Raw genomic sequence first — 14768 nt, 5'->3', positions numbered from 1 at the left:
ACGTGTTTACGGAGTTTTCGCAATAGGGCTTCCCTCTGCCCGAGTGGCATAGAGTCCCAAACAAGCTTGAGGCGACCATCGACGGATGGTGCCTTCATTTCGAATCCAACTCGTTAATAGCACTGTAATTGCAATACAGCAATATGGCTAGAGTTGGTGTTTGGTGAAGTAGTAGTAGAACATTCCTCTTGTTTGGCTGTGCCGCTGCTGGCCTCTTGCCGCTGTGGTGGTCGAGTGGTTATAGGACGGATTCGCGAAGCGAAGATCCGGGTTCGAACCCCACAGTGGTGGTCGGCTGAAGTTGGTTTTCTGTGGTTCCCAACTTCAAGGCGCAAATGCGAGCCGATCTCCCCGTTAAAAAGTCTCGCCACAGAGAGCAACAGTCCTACAACGATAAATCATTCAATCATAACACTTCACTCATGGTTAGAAAAACTGGTGGCAGATGGCAGCACTACACATAACAAGCATTACAGAGAAACAAAAAACTTCACGTCAGGTTTCACAACACGTACACGCACATTCCCGCATGTACTGATTCGTTGGGGGTTCCGCGGGGGGGGGGGGGTGTGGTGTAGCAGTAGTAGGTAGGGCCTCCAAAAAATGGCTCGGGGATCCATGATGTTCTTAAGTCAGCCACCTCGTTGGGCAATTTGCCTGTTGTAGCGTTGTATTTGTATTTGTATGTCCTCTTTGAATGTCCTCCGAATCACTGCTCTTCGTCTCAAAATATTCTCTTGCTCATGGCTCTTCACCATGGAATCTCTCTCTCTCTCTGAAGAAACAGTACCTAACAGAAACCTTAAATCCTGATTATCTCGAATTCAGAATTTCACATCAGTACTGTTCTCACCGATTCAATTTGTGAATGCGGTGTAACTGAGCCACCGTGTTTAAAAATAGGGTTTGAAATCATGGCTGAGAGAGAATCAACGCTGTCGAAAAAATTTTAAAAATCGATAACGGCTGTATATGTTAACTGTTGAAAAATATTTCATTCCTATTTATCACGCCACTATTATTTTCTGGAAACCTTGGCTATCAGATTTTAAAACTCTTCGGAACAAGTACAGAAATTCCGATGTCTCATACATTATGGACACCAGACACATTACAGACACTTAAAAGGACTAATGAAACAATGCGTGTATTGCGTCCAGGAATGCAAATCCCCCGCACGAGAGGAAGAATATCCGAGCCTGTGAGGGGAAAATCGTTTAATGAATTTCCTACCGAAATAATTAGAATTTCGAATGGATGTATTAGCCAGAATAGACCACGAGGGGAAACTTGTTATCTTCGGAGGTATCTCCGCCAAGATCTCATTTCCCTGAAAACTCTTATTTCAAACACCCTCTCCGAACGACGGCTTAACTCGGGGGATGTCATTCGGGAATATACAGTCAAGTTCTCCCTTCACCTACCCCCTCCCCCCCCCCACTCCCGTTAACAGATTTCCCAAAGAGGAGTCGGCTTCTCCTTGAACATCATCCCTCACTCAAACTAAACTTAAATCCTTTTCAAGTAACACGAACGGAGATTGAAACGGTTTCCATTGAAAAGGCAGAAATAATTTCCCGTCATTAGCGTTTCAAACGTCGAACACGAACCTCTCGTCAGCCCCAGCCCCCCCCCCCTCGGCTTTCTCAAGCGATAATGCGACGCGAAATCAACGCAAATGCTCTTGCTAATTGAAAGGCAGCAGCAGAACTAGTTACGTTTTCCACCCTTCTATCTTTTGAGTATAACGAAAGATCCCCCTTTTAAAGATGTTCCTTTGTGTGTGTGTGTATCCGGAACGATCTGAATTCAGAATGATGAGCGCCCCCCCCCCCTCCCAAATTCTCTTCAAAATAATGTTTGTTCAACGTTTTCGCGTACGGATGTTGAATTCGCTGGAATTTCGCTCGAGAATTCCAAAGAGAAATCGGTATCTCTTTCACTAGTTTGGTGTGAATATGCAATTATCCGGGTGTATTTGATTATTTATGTTCCTATAAGGATGGCCGAACTACCCTAAAACGACTGAAAGGACTTTCAGAGATGCGTATCATACAATATAAGAGAATATCAAAATGAAAGAAATTAAGGGTTTTTAGCAAGAATTAAAAATAAAATGATAATTAACGGATTTTATTGGTTTATATTTGGTGGTATTGTTTATTTTGGCATTTTTGTGACTCAATTAACGCAGTCTTCCTATTATAAGCGCAAATGCGAAAATTGGGTAAAACCGATAGAGCCAGGGCCGTGTTAGGTTCGAAAGAAAGTCTGTGGTTTAAAGGCGGTGTGTTTCATGGGTAGATCATGTGCTGTATCAGTCATTTTCAGGGGCGGCTCGAGCTTAATCGCCGACCTGGCGCAAAGCTCTGCGTGCCGCCCCTATAGATGACCTGGCGGAGGCTATATCCTAGGAGACCTTAAGATAAACCTATTTTGTTTTTTTAGGAGAAAAACCGCACAATTCTCCACGGTGAAATTTTCCTTGACCATACGTACCGCGTTTGAACAAAATGTTACGTTTTAAAAGCAGAGTTGTCTTTTTTTCTCTCGTTATTTTACCATTCTTGATTATACCAGATAATTCGCAAAACAACACTTACTGATGGGTCACCATTACTTACACTTATCCTGCAAAAATGATATAATTATAATGAGGCGATTTTTATAAAGAAATTTATTTCAAAAAGGCGTTTTTTTTTATACCTCAGGGACCAAGCAAGAGAAAATGCGAATTATTTCGTTTGCGTTATTTGACTTACTGAAAAATTACTGTTTGAGACCTCCGAAATGCACACTACACTTGCTTGCCTCTTGTGATAGTATGTATTTGTATTTCTGGTAATACTGTCTCAGACCCTGTCTTTTTTTCTCAAGTTTCCTCAACACCTCCGTTGGAAATTTTTGTGCCCGATGAAAGTCCAAGATGCCGCTCCTAACAACCTGCCGCCCAGGTGTACCGCACCCTTTGGACCCTCGCTTAAGCCGCCCCTGGTCATTTTCTCTCAATTTATATCTCATAGATTTGGTTTCACCGGTGTAAATACTTGAATCACTGGCCAAAAACCAACTATATATTCCCAGGACTCAGCCACCTCATTGGGCATTTTGCTTGTTGTAGCGTTCTATTTGTATTAAGTACAAAAGGATGTTTAGAGGTGTTGCGAGTTCGGTACCCGGTTCGTCCTTGTCAGAAACTTTCCTGACACACTGGGTACAACAGAAACGGCGACATGAGCACAGAAAAAAAAATTGCTACTGTATACAGTCCCACACTGAGAGGTTATTGCACCAACCTATAAGTGAGTATAAAAAATGGCTGCCGTTCAGAATCGGAAACAAATTATAGGTCCCGGTATAAACAGCCTTAGTGTGCGGAAAATGACCGTGGTGTGACAAATGATCAAATTAATGGTGTCAATAGCTGTTCAAATATCTAGGAATATTGCGATTGTTTCAATATTATCTGTTAAAAGTAGAAAGAGTAACAACCGCTCATCTAGCTCACTTTACTATCTTACGACCGAACGAAGTGAAATGATCTTATTACTGTATCTGAGAAACCAGTACAGTGGAACCTTCCAAAGATGACACTCACCGTTAAAAGACACTTTTTTTTTTAATAATGTCGATGAGCCTTATTGTATTTCACTGTTCATTAATGGCAATGCCTCCTTTGCGGACAAAATCTTTAGTCTCGGGTGTCCGTTATCGAAAGATCCTATCGCATATGTTCAGTGAATTTGTCGTAATCTTATCCAGAGCATTTATAACTTCGTAAAATGTTTCTGAGGGAGCACGTCCTTGTGCACCGTTATGAGGAACTTCCCTCGATGCAAGTTTTTTTTTCAATGCATTTATTGACACGGTATAAATATTTTTCCCACAACGATTCGCTCTTTTTTTTTCAAACTTTTACACAACTGCAGTATCACAATTTTCTTCAGTCAGTGAATCAAGTGCGAGTCTTTCGTTCCCACATTTTCAGAACTCTATCCTTACTTGTGTAATGGTATCGGGGGGTGTGGGCAAAGGAAAATAAGATAAGAAAAACCTCGCAACAGTTTTTATCACCAACTGCGATAACAGACTTGAAAAATCGGATGTCATTTATGGAAAATGGGGCCTTGGTTGAGAAGATAGACTGGAGAGAGAGAGAAGAGATATATACTGTGGCCCTCGCGCCGCTAGAGCCATCAAAGTATGACAGGGTACTTTACTCGAATGTAATTTTCTTCTGAACAGAATGTTGGCAACGTTTTATGTCATCCCGCTATACATTCACTTTTTTTTTTCTCTCAGATACCTACCAGCGAATATATAAGATATTTCAACTTTTTTATATATACTTCAGGGGGGAAATTTCCAAACGCGTAGGTGTGAATAAATGTTATCTACTGTATATCTCTAAAGAAAATAGATACATCAAATGACCATTCTCTTATGAATACGAATGTGTTCGTGTTTTCGATATCCCCTTACCTCGTGGAGGCTTTTCTTTAAATTGTTTTTGAGCATGGACTGAATGTCAGTCGCGGTATATTCTATTGTACGCAATAACTAGATCGATCTAGGTGCGTTTCTGCTGGAGGACGTTCGGGAATATTGCTCAGCGAACAAAATTTTGTCACCGGCGTATCCAAGGGCGTAGCGGGGGGGGGGGACTTGGGGGGTCTGGTTCCCCCCCCCCCGAAATGTGAGAAAATGACCGTAAAAAAGGGAAAAAAATGGCCAAATCCATTGTTCTGTCACTTTGGTCCCCCCCCCCCCGAACGAAATTTCTGGCTACGCCCCTGGGCGTATCTAAGAGTAGTTACTCATCTGGGTAGTGACGGGTTGGGCATTGAATGGTGGTTGAAGATTGGATGTTTGGAAATCTCAACCTTTGTTGTTTGAAAATCTCTTGATCTGTTATAATGGCCGTTTTCTTCTTTGAAGACGATTGTGTGCACTAAGATGGCAATAATATGTTGAATTGTAAAAAGGAAGGCTGGAAGAGCACGAGGAATCGTTTAAAAATTTGCATTTACCCACCAACAATTCCCAATCTTAATCCACTCGAGAGCCTGTATTATCCGTTGGGTAGTAGACTGAGCGAATCGTACGATTCCTCCTTACCCAACAAACAATCTGGATGAAGCACCGATGCAAATCTGATGAGTCATCCGACTCTTAATTCACCAACCGTAGAATCTTTGAGAAAGATCAATACAAATCTTAAAAGTGGTGATTCGACTCATCCTTGACCTTACAACATAAGCGGATACAGGCTCCTTGGGGGTAGGGGCAAATCACCAATGTATAGTGAATGGGAGGGTTAATCCACTGCCGCCTTTTCCTACCTGCCAATCTAATTTTTCACTAAACAGGAATTCACTAAACCCCTCATCTCTGTATGCACCTATGCCCTACAAAGGATCGTGGTAAAACATCGATGCAAATCTGATGCAAAGACATCCGACTCAGACCCAAAACATTATCTTGGTGAAACATTGCTGCTACTCTTTTGAACTACACATACATTTCGTCTATATTCCTCTGCGGAACTTCTAACGAATTGGTGCACGTTGGAATGAGCGTGGGATGGTGAAACATCGGTGAAAATCTGATGAGCATTCAACCGACTTTACGAATACAAGCAAATTGCCCAGCGAGGTAGCTGGAAGAAAGATGCCCGTAAAAAATATGGATGTCAAATATCCCTCAAATATCCAATATAAAAGCATATATCACGAAAGTGGGGGAGAAAACTAATAAATAATGCTATATAATGCACTCAGCCCATAATAAAGGTTATGAATGTGTCTAATATAAGTATGGATTTCAGCTCGATTTATCCCACTTCTTTTTCAAAGGGGCAATATCGTTAAAAATCGCGACCTCTCCGAGCTCAGCTTAGCTAAGCTAAGTTATTCCATTTATTATCTAACCCTATTATAGAAAAGTTAATTAGTTACGTTGACGCTCAACATAAAACTTTGGTGGAGAAATCAATGCAAATATCTCACGATTATTAATTTGGCTCTTCTTTGGCAAAGGATGTTGATGAGAACCAATGATGGAAATCATGCTGACAAATATTAGTTGATATATTTACTTATAATTTGCTTGCCTTAATTCATCATTGATCATTTTTGTCGCACCACGGTGATTTTCTGCACACGAGGGCTAATTAGACCGGGACCTACAATTTATTACTGAATCCGAACGGTAGGCTTGTTTTTATACTCATCGAGAGGTTCGTGCGCTAACCCCTCGATGGGGAACTCCCTGCGGTAGCAATTTTTCCGCGGTCACGTCGCCATTTCTGTTGTACCCCTGTGTCAGGAAAGTTTTCTGACAATTTTTCGCGACACCTCTAAACATCCTTTGGTACTTTAGGCGAGTATCTTATCGACCAGGGCTACCGCGCGCGCGCCCTTGCTTGCCTTAAGAAACTAATGTTATGGCAAATAAATGCAGTAATATATGCTGACAGATGTCCAAAAAAGTATTAGAAGTATTCGATTTTTTCCTGGTCAAACTGTGTAGATGAAGTTTCTGTGTCTATACCTCTCAGTTCTAAACCTTGATAAGGCCGAGATTACACTATAAAAGTTTGATAAAAGATATTTTACAAAACTTGAAAAAACAACCAATAAGCATTCTCTCGAACATAAGCAATATGCTTATTTGCTTGTTGTTTTTTTTTCAAGTTTTGTAAAAGATCTTTTATCAAACTTTTATAGTCTAATCCCGGCCTAAGGCACTTAAGAATTTGGTTGATATGAAACAGAACGTAAATATTTAACGGCGTCAACATTTACAACCTGAATCAATGCTATCGTGAACACTACGAGTGTTCGTACTTACTTATACTTCCTAGGGTGCTGTTACTAACGGTGTACATAACGTCCATATCCAGTTTTTATGGTGGTCGTAAACATTTTTTTTTATGTCCATTTTTCCCATCTGATGAGACATTTTATGTTGTCCATCTTTATTATACCCATGTATACTTTTATTACTAGTCACAGCCATAAGAGTAAGTGCTGCTCAGTTGAAGCTATTAGGTTCCGTTTTATTTTAATGTTGACATGTCTATTACTTGTGATACTTTCAAGGCATATCAGAGGGGTTTTTTTCTGAACATCATTGTTGAAAATACTTATTTTAATGGGAAATTATTATTTTTTTACCTAAAATGCATTCCTTTTTTCTTTTTACAGAATGTCCTTCGAGCGGTTTGACGTTCGAGATAGTGACAGGCTTCGTGTACACAGCACCGGACGACACGCTTGGGCTGATACCCGGTACGCTACATCTCACCGAGTGCCTCTCCTACTGTCGAAGGAACCAGACCTGCCAATCAGTCAACTTCGAGACAGGACTGTGTGTGCTGTTCAGTTCTAGTGCCAAAGCGAGGCCGTCAGCTCTCACCGCTTCCCAGTTTCCCGTGTTCACCATATACGGCCATAAGACATGCCTAAGACGTAAGTTCATGTATTTTATACCCCCCTTTTCAGTAAGTTTCACTGCAGTGCCATGCTCTTGAAAGGCCATTCGATTTTATTGGTATTTATTTGAATAACACGGAAGGCAGGGCCGTCTTAAGATCACCGTGAGCCCCCATGGCCAAGTGATTTTTCTGAGGCACTACCTGGCGAATTCTCGAAAAATTGAACGGTTCTCATTTTTGTGAGGCCCCTCTTTTCTTGAGGCCCAGGGCCGTGTCCGGTTGGGCCCATGCGTTAAGACGGCACCGACGGAAGGCACACATTTTCAGGTCAATATTGCCTTTGTTGGACAAAAAGCTCTTTTTGGTGGAAGGTGGTTTGTAAAATTCCCGCATGGTCAAACCATATTTTCAATTCTCAGAGCAACGGCTTCAAACTAGCCTATTTGGTAGGCTCGTTTTAGGCTTTTAGTAAGCTTAGTAACTTCCATGAAGTTTTCGCCGACGCGGTCCCGCCCCTCGACAAGGGCAATGGATAAAATTAGCTAAAGTCAAACGAACCTTAACCGTGTTCGGTTTTGAGAGAAAGAAACGAACAGCGCCTATTTAATTTCAAAAACGGTACATATTGTAGATCAAGACGAGGCCGCTTTCAAGGAGCCTTCGGATCTGACTCTATTCTCTATGGGAATACACTGTCGTTGTGATGGAAATTATCATTATTGGAAGAGCAGCAATGTCTAATAATACTCATAAAATCACTAACGAATAAGGAAAATACAAAGCTCTTAATGGATTTCGACACGTTATGGGATTCGTCTTATAAAGGTAGAAAATACCACGCTGACCGAGGATCCCACTTGAATTCGTTACCAAATATTAACTCCCGGTTGCTCAGCGGGAAGAAAAGTATACTTTTGTCCAAGTTAAACGTCGTGAGCAGAATGAAGCTCAGTGTCAAGTCTTCTGCAAGGCCCTGAGTGGCAGCGAAGTGGAGTTATCCGATTGGTCTATTTTAATTTGCTTTCAATTCCCGCTGGTGATGAACGAATTAGTAAATGATGATGGCGCCATGGCTCAAGTTCATTACGAGCGGGAATTGTAAGAAATTTGAAGTAGACCAATCGGTCGGGCCACAAAAATCGGGCCCTTTAAAAGTCTCGCCACAGAGAGCAACAGACCTACAAACAGAACAAATGTAATTCAATCATAACACATCATTCCCTTCACTTCTGAAATATAGATGGCAGAACTGAAAAATCAAACACAACAATACATACGCACTCAATTGCACTTCCGGCACAACTCACTGGGTAGTAACTCGCCTTAGAGTTGGTGATAGACCTGAGTTGTGCTCAGTTTGAAAGAAAGAAAGTATGAGGCAGTGCGTCTCAAATTGTTCTTCACCATTCTTTATCAGGATTATCGTGTCGTGTTGGAAATATAGCCGCGGTCGACAAAATTTTGAGAACCTGTATAAAGTATAAGTGAATATTATTTGCCCTTATTGCCAATGAGGATACTCCTTGAATGCCCTCCCACCGAGCCCTGCGCCTAATAAGAGCGTCCCCGGAGCTTCCTGAACCTTCGAATAAAAAACCATCTGTACTGAATGCAAATATCTAGTAACCTAGTCTCCGTAATTCCCGTTATTTTACAACTTCGAGTTCACAAAAATGAAATCTGAGAATCGCATCGAACTGAAATCGTCTATTCAGTTTTTGTATACATTTTATTGGCAGCCATATTCATAAAAAAGAAAAAAAAAGTTCCGTGCAACAACATAAAAGAAATAGCACAAAAAGAAGTATTCAAATATCTTCCGAACGCTGTGTGAATTTGTCGTAAAACATGGCGGCAGTTTACGATCATTTCTGAAACTCGTAACATTCTCCGGAGTATTCACATTTTAGTTTTAAATAAAAAACTCGCTCTCCTAGAACTCCCTGAATGCATCCCGTGAATTTGAATTTTTGCGATCCATTAACCCTTGGACACGTCGAGGCTGCATAAGTTATGAATCGGAATTCGGAAAATGTTAGCAACTTTAAAAGCGCCAGAAAGTGATAATGTACTTAGCTTCTATTTTTTTCCCGACCATTATATGAAGGGTTCGGAAACCAATCAGTGCAAGTCATTTTTCTGAAAGTAACTTGAGTATTTCAAGTGCCTCTTCATTGTTAAAATTTTCAGCTGCTACAGCATCGGATAACAGAGCTTAAAAATAACCATTTCCATATTCAGGTGCGAATCCAGAGTAACCAGGTCTCAGTTCAGGCGTGAATCTAGAGGGGGGATCATTCAGATATGGATCCAAAGTTTATAACAGACCTGGGTTTGGGAGATCTAATCGTTGGATTTCGATCGAGATGCGTGTAGATCCAGGGGAAAATGATTCAGGGAGGGGTGGTTAATTAGATAATCACAATTACGAGTTGTTTTGCGAATATTATGAGGCTCTTTGGGAAGGACCGTCATCCCCCATCATCCCCATCTGGATCCGCGCTTGAACTGAGATCATCGAGTTACAGGCCTGGTAACATGTAAACTCTGAATCCCCCGCTTTAATCAAGACCTGGTTACTTGCAGTCTCTAGCCCCGCAACCTGAATCAAGATTTTGATTACTTTTGAACTCTGGATCCACGCCAAAATCAAGACCTGGTTACTTGTAGACTCTAGCTCCGCAACCAAAATCAAGATCTGGTTACTTGTAGACTCTAGCTCCGCAACCAAAATCAAGATCTGGTTACTTGTAGACTCTAGCTCCGCAACCAAAATCAAGATCTGGTTACTCTTGAACTCTGAATCTGTGTCTGAAACGGGCTCGGTAGCCCATGTCGATAAGATACTCGCCCAAAGTACCAAAGGATGTTTAGAGGTGTCGAGAGTTCGATACCCGGTTCGTCCTCGAGCAGAAAACTTTCTCACAGGGGGTACAACAGAAACGGTGACATGACCACAGAAAAAAATTACTACCGTAGAGAGTCCCAAACCGATGGGTTAGCGCTCCAACGTCTCGATGAGTATAAAAAACAAATCTGCCGTTCGGAATCGGCAATAAATTGTAGGTCCCTGTCTAATTAGCCCTCGTGTGCAGAAAAAAAAATGACAGTGGTGCGATAAAAATGATCAATGTGCCTGAAACGAGACCTGAGACCTGCATTCAAACTCTGCATTCGTATCTGAAACGGGACCTGAGACTACATTCAAACTCTGAATTCGTACTTGAAACGAGACCCGAGACTACATTCAAACTCTGCATTAGTGCCTGAAACGGGAATCAATACTTGTGAAGTTTGGATCCACACCCCGACGATTAAAGCTTCCAAAATGCCAGAAAAATTAACTACCACATCCTCAATCTTCGAAAAGTACATCGCTACATAATAACCCATCATAATAGTGCTCAAAATGTCATTAACCATTCCGAAACAGACAGAGATTCAAGTTGAATGTGTAACCAGTTGCCACATATTTTGGCATCAATACTTATAACAATAAATCATTCGCATCTTTTCGAAAGTAAAAAAAAAAAAGACACTAACAAATGGTTACTAAACTATTTCCCCAGTTCACTATTAACGATCGCCAGACGTCCGTAAGAGGAGGAAAAAAAATAATGTCACCTTTTAATGGATCACTCTTTGGACATTTTACTGGCTGAGAGAGAGAGAGACTCACGCATACACACACATACAAGGATCCAGGACATTGAATGATACGTAGACGACAGCAATTGTGGTGGAGTAACTTGTCCTCTTTTTCGCAGTACCAGGGAATAGTTGCAAAGGGGGGAAAAAAATGATTTTTTTTTTCAACTCTTTATTCAGTTCAAAGCCTGGGCTTCCCGAAGTCTCTTATCTTGTCCGTTACCACACCATCCATCATCAAGAAAACACGTCGATTCAAATGGGGCGTGATCAATCATCTTCTCCATCCCTTGTAGCCCCATGCTGTATTTTTTTTGTAAAAGATAAAATAAAAAGGGGTTCCCGAAATGGGGGGGGGGGGTGGAAATATAGGAACTTTGCTTGTCATCCTGTCATTCAATAATTTTTTTTTTAGTTATTATTCCTTTCTAACACCTTTTTTTATTTCACCTAAGCCTCGAGTCTGTTAATCCAGTTCTTTTTCAATAGGGACCTGTCTAGCAGCAGCAGCAGCAGCAATGAAAGGGTTAGTAAAGAATTCGTGTTCCTATCACCTAAAAACATGGCGTTTTTTGTATAATTTGTGGGTTTTTTTTTATTCATAAAATAGTGGAAGGGGGTTTTTCTCACCTCGGGTCAGTAATTTGTTTGATGCATGTCATTGAAATTAGGTTTTTGTGTGGTTTATTTGCATATGTATATGTTTGAAACATGCGATTAGACTTAAACATCCAGCTGCGGGGAATTCATAATAGTTGGGGGGGGGGGGGGAGTTTGGGTAATTGTGTGGAAGCTTGGGTAAATCTGGAAGCTTTAATTTTCGCTATACAGGTTTTGAAGACCTAGTACGACTTTAATCCTTTAACCGGTGGAATAGAAATCACTGAAATCCCAGTAGAGAATGCCGTTTCTTTTCTGTGTAATTGGATTTCTTCCGATTTTCATCAGAGAAATCCAGAAAATGGGATATGTTGAATTGAGAAACTAGCTTGGCAACATAATCTAGGCTTGTCATTGCTAAAATAATAGGCTTTTTAATAGGGCGAGATATCTCGTTAATGCCCGTGAAAGCATTAAAAGATGATATGGGTCACTTAAATATTTTTGTTGGAAAATGTATAGGCAGAAATGACACGCTCAGGCTATTCAAGCGCATTTGAATGAAAGTGTCATTCGGTGGAAACAATACAAAAACTGCAGCACGTTCTAATACGTCTTATGGACTTGACGTTCTTGACGGCGGTAGCTGACGCTGTTTGGCTTGACGTACTTGGAAATTACATATCTACCTATCTCAGAATTCGTAAGCACTTGCATGTCCGGAATGTGGGAAATAAGTCACCGATGATCATCCTATGATGAATGGTCCATCGGAAAGAAATATTTTAAGCATTCAAAACTAATTAGTGATCTCTATCGGCAGAAAAAAAGGACGCATTTGATTCAATCGTACAGCTCGCAACTCTTGCCTTATTTCATAAGCTACACGCAAGTGGTTTTGAAATTAAGAGGTGGTCACAATGATGTGACTCGACTGCGTATCTTAATACTCATACTCTGTGTTCCATGAGCCAATTGTGCCAATAAGATGAAGGGCTACTAGCACTTCACCGAACCAGGGTCGTAACTAGGATTTTTGCCGCCCAAACAATTTAAAAATTCGATGATTTTATAACAATGTTCTTTGTTCCCTCTTACAATTGTCGCCCCCCCCCCTAAATTTTACCGCCCGGGGCAGTTGCCCCCGCCCCCAGTTACGGCCATGTATCAAACACCAACTCTGACCATATCGCTATATAGCAATTTACTGCCTGCCATTAATGAGATGGGTTGGAAATGAAGGCGCTGTATATTGTTGGTCGCCTGAAGTTCGTTGGGGGGAAAAATCTGTATCCTTCCTCGGGTTTGAACCTGGGACCGTGACGGCAACTTTCATGGTGGTGGAAGAGCATCTTACCACCAAACCACTCGGGCCGGGAGAAGATGAAGGGCACGTTCTCTTTCGAAGGACTAGCATTCATTTCTTGATGTCAGTTCATGGATCCCTTAAAATATGGTTCTTCACAAGGCATGGACCGTGGACCAAATGTGACTCTAGGAGCTTTTACCCCGGGTCCGACCATCATATTATTCGTTGTGGAAACTATCAAAGTACTTTTTACATTGGTGGAAACTACACGTTTCCTGTTTTTAGTTTCAAGGTATATTGTTTAAACTGTAAAATTGACACCTGTAAATTTCGAAACCTACAGAATCACTTGCAAACGGTTTCCGGGACATTAGGCCATGGTCTAAGAGATTTCCTTCCTGACGTTTCGCCCACATCTGTGGCAGGCATCGTAACGAAGCCTTTCTTCAACAATATTTTTTTTCAATCAATTTTCAACAATAGAATTTGAGATTTCAAAAACTGGATACTGCAGTATTGTTTGAGGCTTTCATGGCCGGCGTTCAATGACTTTTAAACGGTTTCCGGGCTATTAGGCCATGGTCCAAGAGATTTATAGACGTCTTCCTGACGTTTCGCCCACATCTGTGGTAGGCGCCATCTGAGGTTATTCTGACGCAAGTCTCCGCGACAAGCGAGAAAGGCTTCGTTACGATGCCTGCCACAGATGTGGGCGAAACGTCAGGAAGACGTCTATAAATGTCTTAGACCATGGCCTAATAGCCCGGAAACCGTTTAAAAGGCATTGAACGCTGGCCATGAAAGCCTCAGACAATACTACAGAATCCAGTTTTTAAAATCTCAAATTCTATTGTTGAAAATTTCTCAAATTCCTTAACGCAAGTTTCGAATTCCTTTCATTGTTAAAATTCTGAATTTTAATCACTGTTCCGTTGTCTATGTGATTATCACTGTCGTCACTATGACCACTGTACCACCACAGCGGCGATTAGAACCGCTGCAGGGGGAGGGGGGGGTCGTGCTTTGCGAAATCGGCGCGCCTAAACATAGATCACCCGAATTTCTTGCCAATAGCTTGTAAGCGAAATGGTTAAATCAAGATCCATCGAACAAACCGGGACATATTCCATAAAATAAATAATCAGGAAGGAAAAAAAATGCAGAAAGTTGCAAAAAAAAAACACTATACTCTTTTCTTCCCCCCCCCCCAAAAATACATAGTCACTTAACACTAGGAATTCTCCAACCTAGGTACTATAGGGAAAATCCATCGCCTTTTCTGGAAAAGGCTTTTCCCACCTCCCCCCCCCCCCCCCCCCCCACCCAGAGAGTCAAGAACTCCATTCTCCGTATATTGAAGAACCAACCTTACGACAAGAACGTGGGTTGTATTGGGAAAACTTATCTCTTATAAGGAAAGCGTCGTCCCGGCTTTTTATATATTATTATCTTTCCTTTTTTTATTTCTGTCGGAACTGGAATTCATACTAGCTTTGTTTTCTTGTTTTCGAAGAAAATAAAAGAATGTTGAGAAAAATATATATTTATGAAAAGGAAGCCTCGGCCATTGCCGCTTTTGTTCTCGGAATTTCTTTTGAGAGAGGGGCAAAAAGAACGCGCACAAAAACTTATCGAAATGCGACTGAAGAGACGCCATATATCCCTGAGGAAATAAGATTTGTAGTTGGTGTTATGGATTTCAAATGCACGACTCTTGTTCCGTTCTCTTGTATAATTTTTTTTATTTCCCGATATTTTGAATATTTCTTCTTT

General features: G+C 41.2%; 1 protein-coding gene across 1 annotated transcript in view; it reads left to right on the top strand.

Moving 5' to 3' along the window:
• The window catches only part of LOC149079515 (uncharacterized), a 263269-nt gene that overhangs the window by 147033 nt on the left and 101468 nt on the right, over positions 1 to 14768 (top strand). The window contains exon 2 of the mRNA XM_089240164.1: positions 7209 to 7472. Within this exon, the coding sequence (XP_089096290.1) occupies positions 7209 to 7472 (264 nt within the window). The remainder of the gene's footprint in view (positions 1 to 7208; positions 7473 to 14768) is intronic.

The sequence above is a fragment of the Pholcus phalangioides genome, unplaced genomic scaffold, assembly GCF_987345545.1.
Source record: "Pholcus phalangioides strain wild (caught in Gottingen) unplaced genomic scaffold, Ppha-v1.0 ptg000012l_1, whole genome shotgun sequence".
Lineage (NCBI taxonomy): Eukaryota > Metazoa > Arthropoda > Arachnida > Araneae > Pholcidae > Pholcus > Pholcus phalangioides.
Note: the sequence above shows the minus strand (reverse complement) of the source record. Positions and strands in the feature narration are given on the sequence as shown.